The sequence below is a fragment of the Globicephala melas genome, chromosome 5 (assembly GCF_963455315.2).
Source record: "Globicephala melas chromosome 5, mGloMel1.2, whole genome shotgun sequence".
In the NCBI taxonomy this organism is placed as follows: Eukaryota; Metazoa; Chordata; class Mammalia; order Artiodactyla; family Delphinidae; genus Globicephala; species Globicephala melas.
Window position 1 is genome coordinate 111,198,662 of NC_083318.1, and position 26,446 is coordinate 111,225,107.

General features: G+C 35.4%; 1 protein-coding gene across 1 annotated transcript in view; it reads left to right on the forward strand.

Annotated features, from left to right (window-relative positions):
• The window catches only part of IQCM (IQ motif containing M), a 350,482-nt gene that overhangs the window by 109,637 nt on the left and 214,399 nt on the right, over positions 1 to 26,446 (forward strand). Inside the window, exons 10-11 of the mRNA XM_060298710.1 lie at positions 7,410 to 7,468; positions 24,931 to 25,129. Of these exons, the coding sequence (XP_060154693.1) occupies positions 7,410 to 7,468; positions 24,931 to 25,129 (258 nt within the window). The remainder of the gene's footprint in view (positions 1 to 7,409; positions 7,469 to 24,930; positions 25,130 to 26,446) is intronic.

Consider the following 26,446-nt stretch of genomic DNA (forward strand, 5'->3'; position numbering starts at 1 on the left):
CACTGTGCCACCAGGGAAGTCCCAGCAATGTATTTTTGAGAGCCATCAGTCTTCATAAATGTTAATCTGTGGCCCCATGGTTCATTCATTTTCATGGATGCACAACATCCCATTGAATGAATACACTACAATTTAATTATCCTTTCTATAGCTGAGAGATATTTGCCTTTTTAAAAAGTTATGTCCTATTATGAACAATTCTGCTACATTCTTCTACAAGTGTTAGGTGCAAGAGTTTCTCTAGGGTAAGAATTCCCAGCATCAATATGAACCTGCATCCTGTTGCATCGAGAACGGGTTATATAGATGCCAGAATATTGATCCCTTCAGCCTGGGAGGCAGGTGGACAGGGCCTGGGCAGTAGGAACTCCATAACTGATTATTAACTGCCTGAATAATTGATTGCCTCTAGCCACAAGCAGCCTGGAGTAGACTGGCTGTGCTGGCCAGTGGGCGTATATTCAGTGTTACCAGGCAATATAGAGAACAGTTTTCCACTCCTAGAAACAGTTTATGAGAGTCTGCATTGCTTCATATGCTTGGTAACACTTAATAATATGTCAAAATTTTAACCTTTTCCAATTTGGAAGATATGAAATATTTCTTTGAGATTTTAATTTGCATTTCCCTAATGACAAATCAGGCTGAGAATTTTTTTTCACATATTTCTGGGCCACGATTATTTCTTTTTTGTGAACATCATACAGTTGTATTTTCAAAAATATATTTAGATGCATTTATACCCCTTCTGTTCTGTGTTCTCTATTTGTTCTTTCTATTTTGTCCTTTTTTTTCTCTTTTGCTCCTTTGTCTATTTTGGAAATTGATTGACATGTTTTCCCCTCTTGTTCCATTTTTCCTAGTACTAGTTTTCCTTGTACTAGTTTTGTACTAGTACATTGTACAAACTAGCATTGTACTAGTTTTCCTTGTTCTCGTTTGACCTTTATGTTCTTTTTTTACTTTTTATAAGTGGTTAACCTATGGATTTTAATACATACTTTTAAAGTATATTTATCCTTTTCCCACCTCATACAGAAATCTTAGATTGCCTTAACTACCAGAGTTTAATTCTCTTATTATTTTCACTATTTTTAACTTCACAAATTAGAAACCATTATTTTGTTTTCTACCTCCTTGTCTGTTTAGGTTTACCTACATGCTTACCAATTTTTTTTTTACCTGCCCTTATATCTAGCTTCACAGGCTATAGGATGATTTTCCTTCTTGAATTACATCCTTTAAAAGTACCTTTAGTAAGGGTCAGGTGGCAGAAAACTTCTGTTTATATCTATTTTTTCCTCCTCAATAATACATTCTCAGAATCTTGAAGTTATCTTTCCCCTGTTTTCTGGCTGCCACTGTTGCTGTTGAAAAATCAGATGTTTGTCCAGTTGTCTTTCCTTTGTGAGTAATCTCTCTTCTCTACTTCTAAGGACTTCTTTTCATTGTTCTGCTGTTTTATTATGAGATGTGTAAGTGTGTTTTTCTTTCTATTTATTCTGCTTGGTTTCTGTTTGGCTTCCTAACTATGAAAGTCAGTGTCTTTCAGCATTCTGGAAAAAAATCTCTGTCACTATCTCTTTAAATGCTTTTTTTCTTCCATTTTTTTCTTTATAAGCTCTGCTTAAAACTTTTTCTAAAACTCTCCTTACACATATGTTGTCTTCCATTTAATTGTCACTCTTCGTCTTTTTTTCCACTTTTTCACATTTTCCATCTCTTTGTCTCTTATTGCTATATCCTGGGTCTTATTTTCCCTCCTGATTCCTCTTTTATGTGTTTTCTTTTTGTGTGTCCATTCTTTTTTTTTTTTTTGCTACTCGTTGAGTTTCCAATTATTCCAATTATTATATTTTTCATTTTTAGAATGTCTAGTTGTTACTTTTCAAATCAGCTTGTCAGCTTTGAAAATTTTTGGTTACTTTAACATATTTCTCTAAACATATAGAAACGGAAGCTCATTCTTATTTTATATTCTGTATACCTTAGTTTCAGTACTGGAGTCTTTGAGTTTCTGAATGTGTAGTTTGTTGTTTCTTCTGATGCTTTGATTGCTTATTTTCTTATGTTTGATGATTTTCTGACTGTGAGCTCATTTTTCTTGGTATTTTATTGTGAGAATTCTTTGAAACCTGAATTTAAACTGCATTCTTCTAAAAATGATTGATATTAGCTTTTACTGGGTACTCTTTCAGTGCACTACCAACCTGGGACCACTTTGTTCTTAATTTTTTGCTTTTCTTTGATAGGAGGTGTTTAGGGAATTGCCTATAGTGTGAAGTCAGGCCCCAAACCCATATGAATGAAGTCTTATCCTGAAAAATTCCTATGAGTGACTTTTTCTCCTCTCCACCCAGAGGCAAGGCCATGACAGACAAGTGGTCTCATGCTATCTCTTTCTCCTTCTGTTTCTACTTCTTTCTTTCTCTCCCCAGGGGAATTTTAAAATCCTGGTTTATATTCTAAGGATATTGCACTTCCAGTACCTAGGTTTTATGAGAGGTGTTCTCAGCTCTGATATTCCTTCATGCTCTGGGTTCCAGTGTTTGTCTCCCAACTTCAGGGCACGGGGCTCATTAGAACCCAGGTTCTAGGTTGTCTAAAATTTCCATGCCATCCCCAAGGCTAAGACAGGCTCCAGAACTCATACAACAGTAAATTCAACATTCTCGTTGTTTTCTACCAGAAAAGCGTTCTATTACTTTCCCTTCATTTCAGCTATGCATTTAAAATATATTTGATTTTTCGTTTTAGAATATGTGTTAGTATTATGCTGTGATTTGTTGCTATGAACGTGCTACTGGAAACAACAGCCCTGTTATATCTTTTACAAATAGGTTCCAACCCTCAGAGGGACTTATAGTGGGATGTAAACTTCTCTGTCCAGCTCCCTCTTTCTCATCAGTCTTTGTATTGCCTCCTATGTGATACTTAAATTGCTAAATATCAAAGAGTTTTCATTTCCCTTGGAGGTTAAAGAAATTTTATCTAGTGATTGATAAAGGAAAAACCTATGTTTTGTTGGGCCACCTCCCTCAGTCTTGCCTAATTTGAAAGTTGAATGGCTTTTTGAGGTCATGGCTATTACAGAGTGACCAGCATTACCTATGGTATTCCCTCCACTTCTCTTAAGAAATGTAAAAGAAATACCACACTTGAGAACACCTTCACAATGGGGCTTCTGTGGCTCCACAAGAAGATTTTGAGAAACTATGGGTTTCCTGGGCCTATCACAACTTCCTGGGTGTGGCTCTATGGCTGGAAAACCCTTCTGTGGTTTGTATGTGTTCTTAGAAGCTCTAAAATACAACAGTGTAAAGATAATGACTTGTGAAAAATTCCAAAATGATGTGTTTGGTGCCTTCTGGTTCTGCATGTGTGCAAGTTACTGACAGTTTTCTTTTTAAAACATTTCTTACACAAGAAGCAGTAGCAGTACAAGGAATGCAACTCACTGCTATTTCACAGAATGTGCTGGTGACATGACTGACTTCTGCTGGGGAAACACAAGTTTCAAGCCTGGCAGAAAAAGCTTTTCAGTTTATTTCACATGTTTTAATGTGCAATTTTTAATTTTATATGTATATGCTATCAGTGATTTTCTCTTCACAGTTATCTATTTTTAAAGAAACCTTTCATTTACCTTGAATGGTGTGTTTATATATGCTTCTGGTAGGGTCACAAAGCTGTTTAAAACTATGAAAATTTCTTGCTACTTAGAAAATCCCCTTTAACCACATTTTAGGGTAAGTATTGGAGGTGTAATGTGCCAATTATAGATTACCTTGTTATTGCAAACATATTGCAGAATTTCACACTAATAGTAGTAATATAGAAGTATGGCTAGCATTATGATGTGAAATGAAAGGCTTTCTTCCATATTTCATCTGTGGTTAATCAATGCAAGAATTTAATCATCAAACTATGAGAGAAATTAGCAGCATTGTCAAAAGGAAGAAATAAATTCCAGATGAGATTTGGAAAGAAGGGGGAATTGGTGGATTAGGTAGCTGCTTCTAAAAAGAAGCTTGAGATTTAATATTATGTGAATTATCAGAAGTTGGTGCCGGTTAAGTTGTGGGATTTGAGAAAATATGTGGGGGAAAGGAGTCTGAAAACGGTTTGAAATAAATTCACACAGGTTGTTAAAAAAATTGGAAAATTTTGACATGAGTATTTAATAAGTGACTTACATCATTATCCAAGTATTTAGAATGTGTCGCTTCAAATGCATTGTCATGGAGAGACTAGGATCTTGAAGAAGTCTAGAGAAGCAGCTGGCAGCTGTGGAAAGAAGAAACATTTTGAGAGAGAATGGAATTGAAACATCAAGGCAGAATGGACTTGAGATTTTAATATATAAGTATGGAGAAAACTAAGACTTAGAAAAAAAACCCCAGGACCCCTTAAAGAAAAGGACTGCTATTGACTTCACAAAAAGGTGACCAAACTCCCCCGCCACCACCGGTTTCTAATTATGGTAGGTAGGAAGAAAAAGACACAACAGAGGTAACTGGAAAAAAATCAGAGAACATTTTATTAAGAAAAATCCTCAAGAATGTTTGTCTGAGACTGTTTTGCTTAGTGGCCTTGATATTTGACACCTTTCATGGTGGAGAATATGAAAATCTCAGTTAGTCTGGCCAAGAAGGAAGCAGTTAAAAAAATTTAGTTGGCAAGTGTAAATAGTAGTATCACATAAGGACAGTGTGTTCCAAGCCAAGCACTTTGTTGTGTGCAAAAGTATGGACTACATAAGTTAAAAAATAATTTTTGTAGCCATGAGTATTTTTTCTAGCCATGAATATGTGTCATGGAACATCTTGAGAGCAATATTTAAAATATAGGTGCTTCTTCTTGTTTTATTATCACCTACATGTTGCACATAAATTTTAAAAAGTACAGTATTATTTTTGAGGGTGAATGCTTTGAAAAATAAAACATGATCAGGGAATTCTAAAAGTGACAAATAGTTGAGAGGTGATGCAAGTTAATTCTCAAGGTTATTCTTGCATTCTAACATAACAGTAGAAGAAAAGTTAATCTTCAGTCTTAAACAATGAATGGCACGAAATACAAGTTTACATATACAAGTCAGACTGCATCCGAGAGAGCACTCACTATAGGGCAGAGTGAAGCTTGTATTTAAAACAATCACTCTGCATCTTAAAACTGAGTATTTTTGCAATACAGATACAAATTTCTTCCACATTTCGTCTTTACACTTTTTATATATCCTGAGATTTTATAGAAGAGACTTCTTTGGGTTCAGTTGCCAAATAATGGTTAAATACATATTAGCAACTTTATGTTTTTAAATAAATTTATTTATTTATTTTCGGCTGCGTTGGGTCTTCATTGCTGTGCGTGGACTTTCTCTAGTTGTCGCGAGGGGGGCTGCTCTTGGTTGCAGTGCATGGGCTTTTCATTGTGGTGGCTTCTCTTGTTGCGGAGAGTGGGCTCTAGGTGTGCGGGCTTCAGTAGTTGTGGCACAAGGGCTCTAGAGCGCAGGCTCTGTAGTTATGGCGCACAGGCTTAGTTGCTCTGTGGCATGTGGGATCTTCCCAGACCAGGGATTGAACCTACGTCCCCTGCATTGGTAGGCTGATTCTTGTTTTAAAAAAATTAATTATTTTATTTTTGGCTGTGTTGGGTCTTTGTTTCTGTGCGCGGGCCTTCTCTAGTTGCGGCGAGCAGGGGCTACTCTTTGTTGCAGTGCGTGGGCTTCTCATTGCAGTGGCTTCTCTTGTTGCAGAGCACGGGCTGTAGGCATGAGGGCTTCAGTAGTTGTGGCGCATGGGCTGTAGAGCGCAGGCTCAGTAGTTGTGGCGCATGGGCTTAGTTGCTCCACAGCATGTGGGATCTTCCCGGACCGGGGCTCGAACCTGTGTCCCCTGCATTGGCAGGCGGATTCTTAACCACTGCACCACAAGGGAAGCCCTGGTAGGCAGATTCTTAACCACTGTGCCACCAGGGAAGTCCCTATTTGCAACTTTAAAGCAAAAGTAAAATAAGCATTTTCGTTGTGGTATCAGGAGCATTACATCAATAGCCAAGGTACTTTCTGGCACCGACTTCTTATAGAGTCTGAGAGGGAAGACAACACCAACAATCCAAAATCCGTTAACCTTTACTCATTGTCAAGATTACCTCAAATTCCTCTTATCTGAGGCCATTTTTTCAAAAGCTATTTTGGGCAAAATAATTGTCATAGCAGATTATAAAATGGATATGCAATGCCTCTAGGTATCAGTTTAATCTTTGGATCACACCGAATGACCAGAAAGGGAATGACCCAGTTATTTTGAGATCTTGGAGAATCATCTCCTAAGTTGTTCTTTCAACTGTTGACTGACATTGAAGGACTGTGTAAAAGATCCATAGTAAACTCTCAAGTGTCATTGTTGAAGAGATGCTATTGAAGCTGACCATTACACTATCCCAGGCTTCTTATGAAGGACTCATGGAAGAAATTTTTCACAGAAAATAAGTTTACTTCTCTTATAGATATTGTGAATGTTAGAACTACTGTGTTTTCTTTGTTACTTTGTGTTTTAGTTTGCCAGGCCTGCCATAATACAATAGTATAGACTGGGTGGCTGACACAACGGAAATTAATTTTCTCACAGTTCTAGGGCAAAGTTGGTTTTTCCTGAGGCTTCTCTCCTTGGCCTATAGATGGCTGCTTCTTGCTGTGTCCTCACATGGCCTTTTCTCTGTGCACACATGCCCCTGGCATCTCTTCCTCTTCTTATAAGGTCACCAGTCCTATTGGATTAGAGCCTCACCCTTATGACCTCATTTAACCTTAATTACCACTTGAAAGGCCTTATCTCCAAATATAGTCACATTTCGGGATTAGGGCTTCAACATATGACTTTTAGGGGAACACAGTTCAGTCTGTAACACTTTGGTAGCTGGGAATTTGAGAGGCAAATCTTTGTAACACAGTAAGCAGTATCAGAAAACACTTGACATTATTTTTCTATCCGTATTTTCCCTTTAACTTGATATCCTTTTTTTTTCTTTTTTCACACATACTATATTTTTTGTAAGCTACCTTAAAACTTTTTATAAGACAGAGGGCAAATAAGTAATTAAATAAATAAATTCTTATCTCTAGTAGATTTTTATGGCTATTTGCTCACTGAAATGATCAGAAGGAATTGTATTCCTGGGGGCCAAAAGATGCCAGAGGAGGTTCTGTGATCATACTCCTCTGAGTATACTTATTTATATGTGTTTAGGTTTATAATATATACTTATATCAACGTTTAGGCTTATATATTAAAATGGATCAGTTGTTTCTCCCTTTGATAATATAATAGAACATCAGTGGAATTAAGATTTTATAGACAATGAAGTTGGTTTCCTAATTGTGTCAATTCTTCTTTCTCTTATTCTAGAAAAGTTTTATCAAAAAAGAACAACAGTCTGTCAAGCCAGAATCAAAGCCACAACCCAGGTATATCTTTATATAATAGCAGAAAAGTTTAAATTAATATGCTTGCTTTTGGTTGTATCCTGACTTAAGTATCTGGTTTAAAGAAATGTAGGTTGTTGAAAGCTCAAGTTTTCAACGTATCTTTTTCAAAGTTCCCATTTAATTTGACTAAGGCAAGGATAAAAAATTCTTATTTTTTTGAGTGTATTAATGCTCATTCAGTAGACCAGGCTGTAGGTTTACTTTGCAGTGGCAAGTAAAAGCATTGTAAACAGTACTGTATGATGTTTCAGCAGTTTTGTTTATTAGAAACTATGTCCTGCAATTCACTATGGTACAGCATGCCTTTCAGTGACTCCATGAGGCATTCTTAAGATTGCTCTGCTTCTTTGTGTAGCAAATTTGTTGACAAACTTTTGTGAAAAAATAACTGATTTTGTGAGATAGATTGGAGAGTGAGATGGAAAGAAGGGATTATGGAAAATTAACAGTGAAGTTTCTGAAAAGGACAGGTTTCAGACCTGTGCTTTCTTTTTCACTGGTAATGCATTAATTTATTAATTCACCAGATATTATTTTTGTACTGACTCGGTGCAAAGCTCTGTGTCAAGCCATATTGATGCAAATAGCAAAAGGGTAAACCTTGGAGACTGAAGTTTGTCAGAGCAACCAGTTTGGAAAACTTACCCCCTAGTAAATACAGGTTTATTCAAATATATTATTCAAGCTACCTTCTCTTACTTGACATCCTTCTTAATTCCTTCTCTCAGTTACTCAAAAGGTGTGGTCCATAATCCTTTATTCACAATTCCAAAATCTGGAAAGCTCCAGAAACTGAAAGTTGATGTCACCTAAGGTGGTGCCAAAACTCTTAATGTCAAAACCTGACCTGAAGTAATAAGTGATCATGATTACTCATAGTCTCTACTTTTCCCACTTCATGTGAATATTCATACTTTGCATACATATTAACATTAATTATATTAGCTAATTAATATTAATATGTTCAATGATGGGACACTGCCCCAGACATGTTACATAATATATGGTATACATGCTATATTAATTTCCTAGACTTTGAAACAAAATCTGAATTCCCAAATACATTTGGCTCTAAGGTTCAAGTATTATGGAATTGCACTATATGGTAAATCTTGGCCAAATATGACTGTGAAATAATCCCAAATAATTGTTTAAACCTCCAATAAATAAATATCCAGTTTAAGATTAGGTGTTTTCTGAGATTTAGTCTCATACTAAATTTAGTAGTAGCTAAATTCATTAGTAGTAGCATTCATTCTGTGCTTAGTTTGTATGAGGTACTTTCATATAACTCCCGTAACAACACATGATGTATTTTATTATCACCATTTTACTGATGGGTAAACTGAGGTTGAATATTTCACTTAGGGTCAATCAGCTAGTCTGTGATAGAGCTGGATTCAAACATAGGTCCTTTAATTGCAGTCATTGCTACATACTATAAGCTAAATTATGCCAGAATGATCCCTGGCTAAAATTTCAAGTTCTGTGAGAGTAGGGGTGGTTGATTCTGTTAACTTTTCTATCTATAGCTCATGGCACAATCCCAGCAATGTAGTAGATACTCAGAAAATATAACTGAACAAATGAACAATTTCCAGAGGAAAAGGAAAAACAGATTGTGTCTTGTCCTGCTCAGAAAATTTTCTTTCAGTCTTTCACAGTTTATTCATTTAACAAGATGCTAACAAGATGCTAAGGACGGGATGAACAAGAGAGACTCCTTACATTTGTGGAATTTAAAGCCTAGGCAGAGTTCTCAGTTGCTGTTCACCATGGAGGGAGACAGAAGTTGGAGTTTAAGTCCTTTCAGATGACAGTACTTAGTAAACACCTCAGTCTCTCCATGGAAATCTTGGAAGGCCAACACCTATGGAGTGGAGAATATACCCCAGGACTAAGGAATTCACCTTAGTACAAGGGACGAAACAAACAGATTCACCCTAACAAAAGCATAAAACTAAGCCTCAACAAGTTCAAGATGATAAACCAGTAACTTAGCTGCCACCTAGAATTAAAAAACAATCAATATTCTTTCAAGGACGGTAACATAATCCACAATCCCTACAATATACAATGTTTAGTACACAACAAATAAAATGTTAGACATGTTAAGAAACAGGAAAATCTGGGTTACATCAAAGAAAAAGATATCCCAAATGTTAGAATTAGCAGACAAGAGCTTGAAAGCAGTTATTATAAATGTTCAAGAACTTAAAGAAAAATATGTTCCTAATAACAGAGAATCCCAGTGCATAAATGGAAAATATAAGGACAATAATCAAATGAAAGTTCTGGAACTGAGAAATAACGTATCTGATGTGAAAATTTCATTGAATGGTTGAACACCATATTGGAGAAGGCAGTAGAGAAGATTAGTAAACTTGTAGATCTATAGAGACTAATCTGAACAAAACGATAGATTGAGAACAAAATGAACAAAGCCTGATGGGCCTATAAATTAATATCAAGTGGCCTATCATATGTGAATTGGAGTCTCAGAAGAAGAGAACTAGAATAAGGCAGAAAAAGTAGTTGAAGAAATAGTAGCTGGGGGCTTCCCTGGTGGTGCAGTGGTTAAGAATCCACCTGCCATTGCAGGGGGCATGGGTTCGAGCCCTGGTCCGGGAAGATCCCACATGCCATAGAGCAGCTAAGCCTGTGCGCCACAACTACTGAGCCTGTGCTCTAGAACCCACGAGCCACAACTGCTGAGCCCACAGGCCACAACTACTGAAGCCCATGCACCTAGAGCCCGTGCTCTGCAACAAGAGAAGCCACCGCAATGAGAAGCCCGCGCACTGCAATGAAGAGTAGCCCCCGCTCGTTGCAACTAGAGAAAGCCCATGTGCAGCAATGAAGACCCAATGAGCCAAAAATAAATTAATAAAATAAATACATTTATAAAAAAAAGAAAGAAAGAATAGCTGGAAATTTCCAAATTTAATGAAAAACATCTTTACGCGTCCAAGAAGATATCACATCTAAGCAAGATAAACACAAGAAAAAACACGTAGGCATATCATAGGCAAAGAGTTGAGAATTAAAGGCAAAGAAAAACCTTTGAAATAACCAGCAGGGAAAAGTACACATTGTACAAAGGGTTACAATTCTGAGAATGATGGATGTCTTCTCACTGGAAATGATGCAGACCAGAAGGCAATGAAATTATATATTTAAAGTGCTAAAAGAAAGATTATCAACTGATAATTCTGTATCTAGTGAAACTATCTCACAGTATTGAGGTTGAAAAAAGAAATTTTCAGCTAAATTAAAGAAATGAGAATATACTGCCAACTGATCTGTTTTTCACAAATGTTAAAGGAAGCTCTTCATGCTGAGAGAAATGACACCTGTTGTATATTTGAATCTACAAGAAGAAATAAAGAACATTGAACATAGAAAATATATGATGAAAATATATGAAAAAGAATATTTTTTCCAATTATTTTTAAATTGAACATTTTAGGCAAAATCATAACATTATTATGGTACTTATAAGTAGGTAGATGCAAAAACATACATGACAATGCTAGCAAAATAATGGACTTATACTTTTCAAGTTTCTTTCATTTTATGTGTAGTGGTATTAATTCTAAGTAGAGTGGGATAAGAAAGCAAATTGTAATTCCCAGAGCAACCACTAATACAAAAAGATAAACCTAAAAGATAATACGAAAACTAAAATGGAATATCAAAAACTATTTGGTTATCCCAAAAGAAGACAGGAAAGGGAGAACATATAATGGGTGAATAAAAAACAAATAGTAAAATGGTAGACTTAAACCAAACTGTACCAATATTTCATATACAGAATAAACATGCAGTTAAAAGTAAGAGCTTGTCAAGATGGATAAAAAAGCAAGAACCAACTCTATGCTATTTATAAGAGATGAACATAAAAAGACATTAATTGGAAGTAAAAGGTTAGAGAAAAGATACACAATGAAAAAAAGCTAGCAGAAGAGTGCTAGGGTGGCTATACATCAAAGTAGACTTCAAGGACGATTTCCAGACATAAAGAGGACACTTCATAATTGTAAAAGAATGAATTAATTAGAATTAGATAATAATCCTAAATGTGTATGACTTAATAATAGAGCTTTAACACAAAGCAGAAATTGACAGGACTAAAGAATAAAATGGACAACTGCATAATTATGACTGGAATGTTTTTACACGTCTTTTAGTAATTGATAGGAAAATTAGTAAAAAGTAAATGACAACATAGCAGATTTGAACAAACCATCAACTGATTTGAACTAATTAACATTTGTAGACTACAACCAACAAATGTAGAAGATATGTTTTTTTTAAGTGCACGTGTAACATTCGTTATAGAGGTAAGAACAGAAAGCAATGAAATAAAAAACAGAAACAATAAAGCAAATTAAGTAAGCCAAAAGTTGGTTCTTTGAAAAGATTAGTAGAATTTGTAAGCTCCTAACAAAACTAAGAAAAAGAGATAAAACACAAATTACCAATATTAAAAATGAAAGAAGTGGAATCACTATACATTGTATAGACATTAAAAGGAGAAAAGATTATATGAATAAGTTCATGCCTACCACATTCAATAACTGAGATGAAATGGACAAATTCTTGAAAAAAGACATACCAAACTGACACAGAACAAATAGAAAATCTGAATAACCCATATCTATTTTTTTTTTTTTATTCTATTTCCTACAGCACATTGAAATCCTAGAGGAAAGTTTCTATTCCTACTGGTCTTTTTTTTTTTTTTTTTTTGCGGTACGCGGGCCTCTCACTGTTGTGGCCTCTCCCATTGCGGAGCACAGGCTCCGGATGCACAGGCTCGGCGGCCACGGCTCACGGGCCCAGCCGCTCCGCGGCATGTGGGATCTTCCCGGACCGGGGCACGAACCCGCGTCCCCTGCATCGGCAGGCGGACTCTCAACCACTGCGCCACCAGGGAAGCCCCACCCATATCTATTAAAGAAATTGAATTTGTCATCAAAAACCTTTTCATAAAAAGACTTGCTTTAAGAAAAAAATACTATATATTTTTAAACTATTTGATGGTGTTAGCTTATCTTCTTGTGTAAGTCTTTTTCCTGTAAATATCCTTTACCTGGTTAGTTTGAGTGGGAAGTCATTTTTTTTCTCATAGGTATTACTAAAATAAAATTTGGTCCAGCCCTTTCAATAATAAAAAGTTGTACACTCTGAAAGGTGAGTGTTTATTGTATTTATTTTCCTGGAGCCAACCAGCTACTCTGAATGCTAAGCATTTTCCTGTACCGTCTGCCATCTGTTGCAGCATAAAGAGCTATGGCAATTTTGCAGGGACATCTAGCTAACTTTTGCAGGGCTGTCATAAATGTTTTAGAGGATGATGGCTGAAGGGAAGTTTAGAGATCACTTGATTCAATTCTTTTAATTTCCAGGTGAGAAAGTAAAAGTTTAAAAAGATTAAGTGTCTTCTTCAAGGTCACAAAAGTAAAAAGAAAAAAAAAACCCAAAATTGTTACTAGAGTCCAACACTCAATTCACAGCGTTCTTACTCAGTCATGCTGCTTTTATGCCATTTGTATCTTAAATTTTAACAGCCTTTCTGATGATTACTTAAGAGAAGTAGACTGAAACTAATGAACTGGCAAGTACAAGAGTGGCTCTAGTGATTAAAACGTATTACTAGATAGAATTCTGGAGGAAGAGAGATAAAAGAAAGTGAAACAATGTGAAAACAGAGTGAAGTAGTGAATGATATAAAACTAAATATTTCACATGCAGACACATTTCATTGAAAATATTTAAGTGAAACACTATTAAGATTTTCTTCTTCATTTGAAATCCTATACCATTTATGTCATAGAAATTCTGTGAAACTTTAGAATCCAAATGTTGGGACCCTTTAAGCTTGTCTTAAAGAGTTTTTCTTGTTAGAGAGAAATCTCTCATATATTTTCAGCTAGAGGTTTCCGTAGAATCTGCATGAGACAGAGTATATTATAACCTTCCATCAGTCATCTGTCAATTTCAGTAAGGTACTGGCCAATTTCTAAAGTACTTTTGCATTTCAAGGGTGAAAATATGTCACACATATATCACCATTGCCAGGCTATAATAAATATAAGAGAGTTTGGTTTTTTCCCCCTCTTCTTAGTTATAGAAAAAAAAATGATGGAATTTATTTACCCATAGCCACAAGCTTTGAGAGAACTCTCTACAGCTGGCAAATAGAACTGGCTTATGCACCCACTCAGCAGTGTTTTTTAAGGAGGCAGTCACTTGGCTGTTAAAAGGTTGGGATGGGAAGTTAAGCAAACTAAAAATGCTGTTGCTGCACTTGATTTGGAATTACTGCAAATTTGGGCACCCACTCCTGTTCTTGAGAGGGAAGGGAACCTGTTACCTTATATGGATAAAGAGTGGTAGATAAGGCAGAGTTATAATTATTTTTGTCCTAATCTTCAGTGATCATGAACCTAAAATGCATATTTTCACATTTCTATTTTTTTTGTCCATCTTCTAGTGTTTTCAACTGTAAAGATCTCAAAATTTAGAAGGAGAGAAAAAGATATAACAGTAGTGCTTAGGTCCATTTGCTATACAAATATGTATACAGATGTATATAAGACTTTTCATTAGCAGCATTATTAAACAAAGAACTATAATGCTCAAATCCAGTACATTTAGGATAAATTTACCAGGTTCCAGATTCCACACGGTGGCTACTTGATTTTATTTTGGGGTTCTTAAATATATATTTGTGTTATTTTTATGAGAGATATGATCTTATTGTCTTGATTTTCAATTCTGCTAAAAATACTTATTTCATACACACCCTTGCCCAACATTTAGAGAATATAAATTTCATAAATGAACAATATAAAGCAAAATTATTTGATTTCAGAATGCAAGTTTCTATTTCCTCAATATTTCAATTTAAATGGTAAATTTTGAAATTTTAGAACTCCGTAAATGTCAGAAGATTGTTAGAAATCCTTAAGGTTAAGGTATGGTTGAGAAAGCCTAAAACCTTTTTTAAGGGAAAAGAAAGGTTATGATGAGCTTTTCAAAGCGAGCCAAGCAATTTCATTTCAAATAGAATTGCCAAAGGAACGTTTTTACGAGTTTTATTGTTTTTCAAAGTAAAATACTTTATGTAAGATTTCTAAACCAGAAAGAATTAAAGCCCAATAGATGTAATTCTTAATTTGTAATTTAAAAAAAGTAATATGTACACAAATTATAGTATATATGTTTATGTTTTTACCCTGATAAAGGTAAAAAGTGAATGATATTTTGCAATGAAGTGGGATCTTGTCTTTTCCTAGCATCACCTTTTTTTTAATCTTTTCATTAACTTCTTCATGCTTAACACATTTTCTCTTATTTTGTGTGGTATCATAAATATAAAAATATCAAAAGCAGTTTATATTATTAACTAAAAGGAAATAATACATTAGCACACAGAGTTAATTCTCAATATCTAAGTGAAATTTGTGAACCAGGATTGTAATCTATTGTACTATTACCATGACATTGTACTTTTATTTTCTGTGAGAAAGATTTCTTCATATATCTTCCTTGAGGTCCACTTGAATTTGTTTGGCACCTCTAACTATATTGCAAATAGTATCTCCTTCTTTGTTCAGATAAACTATTGTATTTCATGAATAAAACACTTATTCTCTTTTGATGTCTTTCAGCAGTGAGCTGTTAATTCTTTGCAGATTCATCTGACTTTAGTGATAAATTTTCCTTTCGATAAATTTTCCTTTCGTTGAATTTCTAAAGTACATAATTGTTTTTTAAAATGACTGACTGATTTCCAAGTACAGAATAGAAAAATTGATGGGTCTTTAACTCATAGAAGAAAAATATTCTATCGTTAATTCATAATGTTAAAGTTGTAAGAAGTTGTAAGAAGTTGTAAAAGGTGGTCATCAGCCCTTCACCATTTTACTTTTTAGTTTGTTTCAATTCTGGATGATAAAAACATTGTTTAAATATACCATCTATGAAGTGTACCATTTAGAACCCTTAAGTTCCTCTTTTTGTTTTCATTCTTTAGGATTCTAAGCATCCAGATAGTTCATGTAAATATGTAGATGAGGAATAATTATATATTTTCCCTTCCTATTTTGTAGCATGCTAAAACTAAAAGGGTAGTAGTAACCAGATATGACTCACTAATATGTTACTGAAAAGCAAAACTGTGCTAAGAATTCTAAATTTTCTCTTTTTTCATATAATAGAATATAGTACATTTACTGTCATATCTAAGTATGAAATTCACATTTCAGAGTCTGGAGATTTAGCTAGGTACTTTAATGTTTCCTTTATAGCTCTAAAATTACTGCATTTGTCCATCATCATTTTTTCTGAAATGGGTCAAGTCCTCTTATTTTATCTCAAAACAATTTTACAGTTTACCACCTAATAACTTTCCTTTGGTCTCTTCTAAAATTTGTTAATTACTAATGTGATATTAGCTTGTTTATGGTATCTTCTGTGAACAGATTATTTTTTCTGGGTCAGTACCCAGCCTAAGCATTTTTTGAAAATAAATTTATAGTGGATATTTCTCCAATGATACTTCCTCTAGTTGTATTTTGTCTTTGGGGAATTATAGAATCTCAAGAGTTTAAGGAACCTTAAAGATTTTCTACTGAAACCCTCTATCCAAAGGGTGAATCTCCTCTATAACATGGTACCTACATCACCTCTACTTGAAAACTCCAGGGATTAGTAATTACTCTGTTCAAGTGGAATCCATTTCATTCTAATTAGTGCTCTGACTTTGACAGCTGTCTCTGTGAGGCTCAGCACCTATCCCCCTTGAGCTGGTACCCACTGGTCCTGATTCTGTCTTCTTGAAGCCACTCTAGTTACCAGTTCTCTCTTTAGATTCTCTCTTTCTATACACACACACATATCTTTATTATATTTATATATTTATTAGGATGCTAATTCAAATTAGCTTAAGCAAAATGGTAATTAAATCTGTTTGCTCATATAAGTAGAGGTTCCAAGAGTGTAGAGTATGTCAGACATCCGTTCTTTTTATCTCTTTAACATCTTAGGCTCAACTGATTCAACAGGTTCAAGTAATGTCTTTAGGATGTGCTCTCCTTTCATTCATTTTAAATCTCTGCTTGCCCCTATTTGGCCTTAAAACCTCTTACTATAGACTTTTTCTCCATGTGGTAAGCAAAATGGTTGGCTTCCAGCTGTTTGTAATTGACTTACTTCCTGCTCTTACCAGAAAGAAAGGTCTCTTATTAGACACACACACACAGAGAAATATTCTGGCTGACCTTCCAGCTTGGATGACATGGCCAGCCCTAGACAAATCCTAGTCATACAAATGGAGAAGGAGAAGTGCAATTCCACAAGGGAAAGGAGGTGAAAACAGAGGAAAGGAACAGATGCCCACCATACTCAAAAGTATCCCTCTTGAAGTGTGATGCTTAGGAAAGAACATAGTATTTCAGATGTAATTTTATGAATAGTGTAGAGTGGAACCAAACTGTAGATATTCTAGATCAGTTCATGCAGTCCATCATATGTCAGCTTTGGGGGTCAGTCTCTTAAGGGCAATACTCACATTGATTTCATTTCTGAAAAATAAATAAAACCCCAGACAAGCAAACCCTGAGCCTTTCTCAGATATTCTAACGTATCCCTATTCTGTTCTTTTGCTGTCCCTCCTTTCTTTTCTTTCTCTATCCCTTTTTTTCTTCCCTTCATCTATTACACATTGTCAGGTACACAAGGAAAAGTAGTTGCTCTTAGGGAATTCAGAGTATAGAGGGGTGATAGACCAAGAGAATTAAGTTATGTCATAACTACAATGATGGAGGAAAGGTACCTAACCATCCTCATGAGTCTGAGAGGAATTATTTGTACAATCATGTATATTAACCAATTGCAGAACTTTATAAGCATAGCTATCACATTTCAACATTGGATTTAACTCCTTATCACTTTTGCCTGAGATAGTTAGCTCACACGTTACCTTTTCAGTAATCCCACACCAGCCATAACACACTATTTAAAAGTGCAATTTCCACCCCTGCTAGCACTCCCCAACTTCCTTACTCTGCTTTATTTTCTATCAAAGCATACATTGCCTTCTAAAATACTCAATAATTAACTTGTTTACTGTGATTACTGTCTGTCTCTCCCACTAGAATATAAGCTTAATGAGGACAGGGAATTTTCTATGTTTTATTTATCAGTGTATCCTCAATGCTAGAAGAGTATCTTACACTAAATGAATGAATGAATGAATGAGTAAATGAATATATATTTGTTCAATGCATGGATTAAATTTTTGGATCTTTTCTCTGCCTTCTAATGATTTTTTTCCCTTTCAGGAATTTATAACTCCTATCTCAGACTCTCTGCTCCTTCCTGGGTATCTTCACTGGGATATCCCATAACCGTCTCTCAAAATTGCAATAATTATGTTTTCCCTTCCCCATGTCTTCTCTCCTATATTCCCTATCTCAGCTAGTAATGACACTATCCACCCTACCGCCCAAGACTGCCCAGTCAGCCTATAGTTCTCTACCTTGTTTACAAAGATTTTATGAGAATCTTGAAATTTGCCCTCCTGAAATTGAGAAACATCATAAATAATTCCCTGGTATAGTAATATAGTGAAAACAAAACAAAACAGTAATAAAATTAAAACAAAGGAAATGAATTCAGGATGGCCTGGCATCCTTTTTGTACACATTCTGGCTCTTGGCACCACTACTACTTTCTTTAGTTCTTCACATACCATCTGATTGATAACTAATACGATCTGATATTAAACAAACACAAGGATACCTGCTTTCCTCAAAAAAGCAAGGAAGCACCCCCGCCCCCCAAACTCATTTCTAATAAAAACCTCCCTCTGGACAAACTTGCAGAAAACCAAACTGACTGTATCTTCTAGCTGTGTTTACATTGACAGTACCAAGAGGGCTTAACTACAAGGAAGTGGTATAAGCTGGCTGAACTTGAAATTGGGACAAAGGTCTCTCTACAACTATTTATCATCTCATTTTAATGCTAAAATTCCTGCCCAAGGACACCATGTTGGTTCCCTCTCCTTCTGACCCAAACTCCAAAGGACCATAAAAGGGCAGAAAAGAGGTGCAGACCCTGGCCCAGGAAATCACCACCCATTTCCATGAACCTAAATGACAAGACCTCTGCCCCATACCGCCCCTTTAGCCCCTTTTCCTATGAAAATCTCACCCTTGCCTACACTCAGGGAGAAGGGGCTTTTAGAGCAAGACCTCCTCCTCCTCCATTCCTTGGTCAATGAATAATTTTTCTGTCTGCTGCTATAAAAAGTAATTTTGCCTTATTGATGCGAACAATAACCGGGTAGGGAAAGAAGCAGACATTATTGGTAACAATTCCTGTGTGGAATCAGAAGGAAAACATCTGAGAAACAGCAAGCAGAATAATGAGAGGGAGAACACATAAGTTCTCATCTCTAAGTCACAGTAATCCTACCCAGAAAAGTAAAATAAGAATGAATGGAGAGAAGCAGATTTTCTCAAGCAGAGAAAATCAGATTTTCCATTACTTTTTCATGGAAGCATTCATACAGAGGGAGAGTAGGGAGGCAGAAGCATGGGGAGAGGGGGTTACAAAGTCCCATCCCTCTCCAGATTGTTCCAAAGACTGTCCACATTTCCTGTTTTTCTAGTAGAATTTGACCTGCTTTCTGACCACCACTCTGAGCGTGTTTGCTTGAGGGTCTCCTCAATTCCTGGAAATGACAGTACCTAAAACAGTTATGTGGGTGGGAATAAAATATTGAGTATAATATCAGAAATTGTTTTTAGAATCACCTGAACTGTTGTGGGGATTTATTTCATTACCTAAAGCCCAGTTCTAGGGAAAAGGAATCTGTGGACAGGCACCCATCTTCATTGTCTGCTCTTTTGGAGCAGAGATGAGAGAGACGGATGGCAGGGGGTAGAGCCAGCTCTTCTCCATAACTGACCAAAGTTTGGGTTGAGAGCAAAGGGCTACCCCAAGAGGAATAAATGAATGTTTTGGGAGAAAGACTATACAACTCATTATGTTCCCTATTGCATAGATAAGCTCGTGAAAAATTGACACCTCTGGGTGCTGTGCCACAGAAATATCAGCTCCCATTACACCTTTGGCATAAACACCCTAGTCATTACAGACATCTTCAGTGGTAATGTTTTTCAGTGCCCTTCAAATAAAAACATGTAGGTACAATAAAAAGGTGGTTTAAATGTTTGTTTTAGAGAGAATTCCCTGGAAGTGCATCATGCTTACCTTGCCCATAATGTCAGAATCAATTAAATTTGAACAAAACCAGTGTTTCCTCTCTGCTTTTGTTTTTGTATTGTCTGAAATGATAATTTCAGTTTAATTCATAACAAATAGTGTTCCTCCAAAAAGCTGATATGTGCAGGAAAGAATAATTGCATTTTTTTGAACTGAATTTGAAATTTAAAAAGCTCTATCTTGTTTTGAGGAAGAACTGTTAGAAACTTGAAACCAAGCAGCAGCAGCAGCAAAAATAAAACCCATCTTTCCAGATATATGACATGATGGGCTGGGAGAATGTCTTCCTAGGAAAATCAGGTATGGGGGCAGGGAGAAGAAATTCTCCCAGCCCGTTGTATGATTTGCATTTCTGGATAGGTACTAGTTAGAGCACTTGAGGTTGTAAACTGTTGAAGCCAAGTACCCTTGGCTTCAGAATATCAACCTCACCCTTTAATATGATCTAGTGAAAGAGATTGCCATGGAACTGGGAGCTACCCAAAATAGGAGGGGTCTTGGGTTTTATGGCTCAGGGCAGGCTAGCATTTTGAGGAATGATCAGAACACAAAAAAAGTGTGGAAAGCACAGAAGAAAACACATCTCATTCACATATTTAAAATTTTTGCCTTAACTAAACTGGTGTCTATCTTCCACTTCAGGAGGATTGCACCTATTTTTAAAAGTTCCAGGAATCCTGTTTTGATTTTTTTTAAGTGAATAGGTTTTGCTAGCATGAAGTACTAAACCCTTGGGAAGATTTGAAAATGGAGTACTAAATAATATTGAGACAAGATTTTTCATGGAAATGTGTAACATCCCTGTTCTTAAAAATCTCTTTCACCCATGCTGAATTTAATACATTGTTTTTAAACTGAACAGATCTCATATAGGACATTAAAGTAGGCCACAAACTTGTTTCACTTGTTAGCCAAGTTACTTTCAGATCCAGCATTCAAAGCATGAGGGCATCACGTGTTTCTACTTCAAGGCTACAAGTACAGGAAACGAAAGCCCTTGACACAGCTTGGTAGCAGAGGATCCAAATCAGAGTAAGTTGTGTAAATTATAACTAAATTACAAAGCATTTGGACAAAGCAGACATGATAGTCTAATCAGGAAAGCGGTGATATTTACTTCTCGATAATGCAGGTTGGAAGAGGAATTGGGGGTAAGGAGGCATCACAAATCTCTTTTAATGTATTTCCGAACTTGGCAACCTGAATTGATTTTGTCACATATTTGCAGCTTAAAAAGTATTTGGCTTCTACAACAGCCAAAGTAAGTGTCCTTTAATCACTTTCAACCTATGAACAGATGGGCAAAGGGTGCTTTTATAAATGGAACATACAAAATACTTCAATATCAGCCAAAACTAATTAGTAGCAATATCTGAAACAAACTCTAAAACTGATGTAGTGTTTAATATATATTATCGTATAAGCATTAGCAGTTGAAAGGAAATTCCCTGTTCAAATGTTTGCCAAGCTCAGTGTCTAATGTTTAGATACGATTAACTTAATAATGAACTTATTGTATCTTTTCTCACATGCAATCTTGTTTAATGATTCCTTCTTTCACTGAAAACTATCTGATCTGATAACCTTGATCATAGCCTAGATTCATAGGTAGGTAACCTATGATTCTACCTCTTGATGGTTGGGGCTATAAAATCACATTGCAAAGATAGGGACATAAGGAAGCATTAATTGGCCGTCAGTGTAATCAGTTTACCACAGTGAGCTCCTAATATATTTATATTAATAATATTTTAGTTGTTATATATTTAACTTAAGGAGGAGACTTTTCTTTGATTTTTTTTCATGGTTTGGACTTGGATAAATAGGACAACTTTCAATGTATTGACTATTTCAATATATTCAATAGTAGTGCTGAATTAAGTAAAACTATGGATCATTGTACTGAGTTCAAAGATCATGGGGATAATCAAGGAAAAGGCATGGCCATGAAGTGGCAATGGCACATAACAAGCTTTATCTGGGCATCATATGGACAGCTTTGCGTGAGAGGGGAAGTCTCTCACAGCAGGAGACCTTCTAGAAACCATGACATAGAGCCATCACCCAGAAGGGGAAGAGGGTAAGGGAACTCCTGTGGGAACAGGAGAGTCAGAGGGGGGCTTACATGTCTACGTGATATCACTCACAGCAAGATGGGGGTGTCTCTGGGTCAGAGAGCTCCAGTGGGCAGCAGTGGCTTGCGGTCTTTTATGGCCTCAAGGTTTGTCTTATCTGTGGCTGGTAGATGTTGGTTATAGTTTCATGGGACATGCAAAACAGGCAGGCTCTAAATGGCTAAAAAATATGCTTGTTTGGGCCATATTTAAAACAATTGGATGTTTAAGAATTTTGAGTTTGGAGCCAGCAGGCTTTTGAGCTAATCCTTGCCTAACATAAGAAGTAAACAACATAGGGGCCAATATACAAGGGCCATTTTTGACTCATTTATGTAACAACTATGCCACACATATCTTGCCATTTCTAGCATTCCTCCTCTTATACAGTGAAGGAAAAAAATCTTTGGTATGGTCTTGCAGCCATCTGGGACACCCAAAAGATAGGTTAAAAAGACATCACAACAGTTTGTTTTTAAATTTGGGGCTTGAATTTGAATTGGAAAGAATTTTCACAGGAGGCGCAGTATCAGTAAAAGTTATAGGTGCCTTTAGAGTAAAAAAAAGTAACATATCTACAAGTAACATTAAATATTAGGAATACCAGATTTTGTAAGAAGTAGATCACAAGGAAGAAGAAAAAAAAGATTTACAAGCCTGATAGGAGAAATATTTTTGTGATACAGGAACTTTTGTTTCCTAGGAAATCTATAATGAAGGTACTGAACGATTTTTCCTTTGTCATATTAGGAGCAGACTGTTATTCAAAAATCAGTTTCTCAGTGTAACAGAAAGAAAATCAAATTCTAATTTTCCTTTCTTTCTGTATAACACCTATACAACATTCCATAGCTGAGTATTCATTCACAGGCATTTCTCTATTTTAATATTAAGCTTGCTTATCAAAAGTGACCTAACTTTTTCAAAATTTTGTATATTTCATAGCTTCTTTTCAAACCCATTATTTGTAAATATAATTCACCTTCCATCAAGCCTTCAATAAATTATTCTTCAACTTTAAATTTCCCTTTCTTTTATTTTTAACATTCTAATTGTTTAGAGATGTGCTGTTGATGAAAGTCCATATGGCTAGGGCCTAAGATAAAATTCTTTTCTTCTTCAATTGATAAAAAAACAGACAAAACCTATCCATCATTTTGTAAACATGTTTGTGTTTCCTTATAATCCTTTTAATTAATGTAGTTCTAATCACTCATATTAACTACAGCTTTTAACCAAAAATAGCTAATTTCAATTCTCCTTCTCCCTTCCCCCGACCCCCTCCTACACTACATATACTTTTCATTACATGACTAAGAAGTCTGAGCCATTCAAGGCACTTTAGGAGACCAGAAGAGATGTGGTGACCACTGCTGGTACTTTAACACTATGCATTACACATCACCTTACAGTCAGTCACACATATCCCTTTAAGATTTTTTTACACCTTATTGTTAGAACATGAAACTTTGACTATAAAGTTGGCTCATCTAGGTATTTCTAGAAGACTTATTTCTTCTGAGAAAAAGTCATCAACTCAGGATCCTTTAGATTTCACAGTAGGTCTTGAAACTCTGGCCAAGCCAGAAGTGACCATTTCTATTTCATCCACATTCCCAGTTTATCTCATACATGGAGGCCTGTTCATAAAAATTGTTATATTAAAGGAGCAAAAATACTCTTAGAAGGCAGAGCTCCCTCTTTTCTAAGCTATTCAAAATCAATCTTAATTCAAACAAACAAAAATAAGACTTTGCCTTATTTTCTTTGCCTTTTCTAGTAGCTTTGTCTACTTGAATATTTCTCTACAGCACATGTTGTATTTTTGACTCGTTAATCTACAGAAATTTTCTCAAGAGAGAGAATAAGAGAAAGAACCAACCAGAGATACAAAAAAGCTACAGTTACAAGAACATCATACAAGGCTAACTTCCTTTCTTTTGCAAAGACAAAAAGGACATTTTTCATTTATATACACAAACACAAAGAAATAACAGCCTCGGTTCTGTATCTTTAACTATAGGTCAAAAGTAAATATGGAGGACAATTTTCTGTGCTTGAGCAAATGTCATTGATCAGTAGTGGCTACTTTTTGTGCCAGTACCATACTGTCTTGATTACTGTAGTATAGTCTGAAGTCCAGGAGCCTGATTCCTCCAGCTCCGTTTTTCTTTCTCAAGATTGCTTTGGCTATTTGGGGTCTTTTGTTAAAAAAATAAAAAAATCCAGCAACAACAACAAAAAAGAAAAGTATGTTTGTATGCTAAAAATTGCAAGGAAACTACACTTTGAACTTTGGAAGACTTTGAAAAAACTGACTACCTATAAAAAATGCAACAGATATATAAAGGAAAAAAAGCAGACACAAGATTGCCAAGGTTACAGACAGTCTGTTCATAGTAGAAAGTCTGTAGTTTTCTCACATGGTCATCATCACTGCAAGGACGGACCATCCATATCAGCGATGCAGGGCTTGTCCTGTTTTCCAGTATGATCCCTCACTTCTGCGATTCTGTAGTCCATGGCCCTAACAATACACTACCCTGCCTCTCAGTTGAGTGCATTTGGAAAATAAAATTACTTTTCAGATGATGTTTGGTAAGTAGATTATCAGTGCCAAATAATTTTGAAGCAATCTTTAGTTTAAAATAGCTTCTGGGACAGGAAAGTTATTTTTACTAATGTGCCCTGTCATAGGAAAATATTTTGTTCCTTAGATACTATAGCTCTCTTTTGAATAGTTGTGGATAAGCTTTGACAGATTCACTTTCTTTTGGGTTTCCCTTCTTCAGAAGATTAATTTATACATGTTATATTAATTCTGGCATATTCAACCTTCTTTGGAGAGCTCTGTTGGAATGTTCAGCTGATATACCTATGAACTTTATGTGCTAATTAAAATATATTTCCTATTTCAATATATTCCCTATTTCAAAATATTCATTATGAAAGTGAATTTAAGACTTTTTAGAAGTTTATTTTTCTTATTAACTCTAATAAGAAAGTTTTATATTTTATTTTTAGCCCAAAATCTATTCTAAATAAAAGTGATAAACTTGACAATAAAGTTAAAAGAATTGGACCACAAATGGAAAACTTCCAAGTGTTCCGGCGAAGGAAAAAATTCGCAATTACCAAAAACATTGTTAGAATGGTCATCGTCATGCAGGCACTTGTCAGAGGGTGGCTCGAACGCAAAAGATTCCAAAGAATAATGATCAAGGTAAAGCATATATTGAATATTATAATGTGTTTAAAAAGTCTTTTATTCTTCCAGTTTTATTGAGATATAACTGATATACAGCACTGTACAAGTTTAACGTATACAGCCTAATGATTTGACTTACATCACAAAATGATTACCACAGTAAGTTTAATGACCACGCATCATCTCATATAGATACAAAATTAAGAAATAGAAAACAAATTTCCTTGTGATGAGAACTCTCAGGATTTACTCTTAACATCTCCCATATATAACATACAGCTGAGTTCATTATATTTGTCTTGCTATACATGACATCCCTTGTACTCATTTATCCTATAACTGGAAGTTTGTACCTGTTGACTGCCTTCCTCCAATTTCCCCTTCGCCTCCCCCTCTCCTCTGGTAACCACAAATCTGGTCTCTTTTTCTATGAGTTTGTTTGTTGTTTTTGAGGTGTAATTGACCTACAACACTATGTTAGTTCCTATTTCACAACATAGGAGTTGATACTTTTATACATTTCAAAATGATCACCACAACAAGTGTAGTTATCATTTGTCAGCATACAAAGATATTATGTAATTACTGAGTAAATTCCCCATACTGTACATTTCATACCTGTGACTCATATATTTTACAATTGGAAATTTATACCTCTTAATCTCTTTTACCTGTTTCTCTCCTCCCTCCGACCCCCTCTCCTCTGGCAAAAACCTGTTTGTATCTATGACTCTGTTTCTGTTTTGTTGTTTATTCATTTGTTTTCCTTTTTATATTCCATATATACGTGAAATCATGCAGTATTTGTCTTCCTCTGTCTGACTTATTTCACTTAGCATAATGCCCTCTAGGTCCATACAGATATCCTCTAGGTTGTCACAAATGGCAAGATTTCATTCTTTTTTTTTTTTTTTGGCTGAGTATAAGTATATAAATATACACATTTTTAGCCATGTATAGACTTATATATATATTTTAAATATATTTAAAATATAAATATATATTTATATATAAAATACATTTATGTATATACTTTATATATATATATATACACACCACATTTTTTTTAAGCATTCTCCTGGATATTTATTTATTTATTTATTTATATGTTTATTGGAGTATAATTACTTTACAATGTTGTGTTAGTTTCTGCTGTATATCAAAGTGAATCAGCTATATGTATCCCCATATTCCCTCCCTCTTGAGCCTCCCTCCCACTCTCCCTATCCCACTCCTCTAGGTGGTCACAAAGCACCAAGCTGATCTCCCTGTGCTATGCAGCTGCTTGTCACTAGCTATCTGTTTTACATTTGGTAGTGTATATATGTCAAT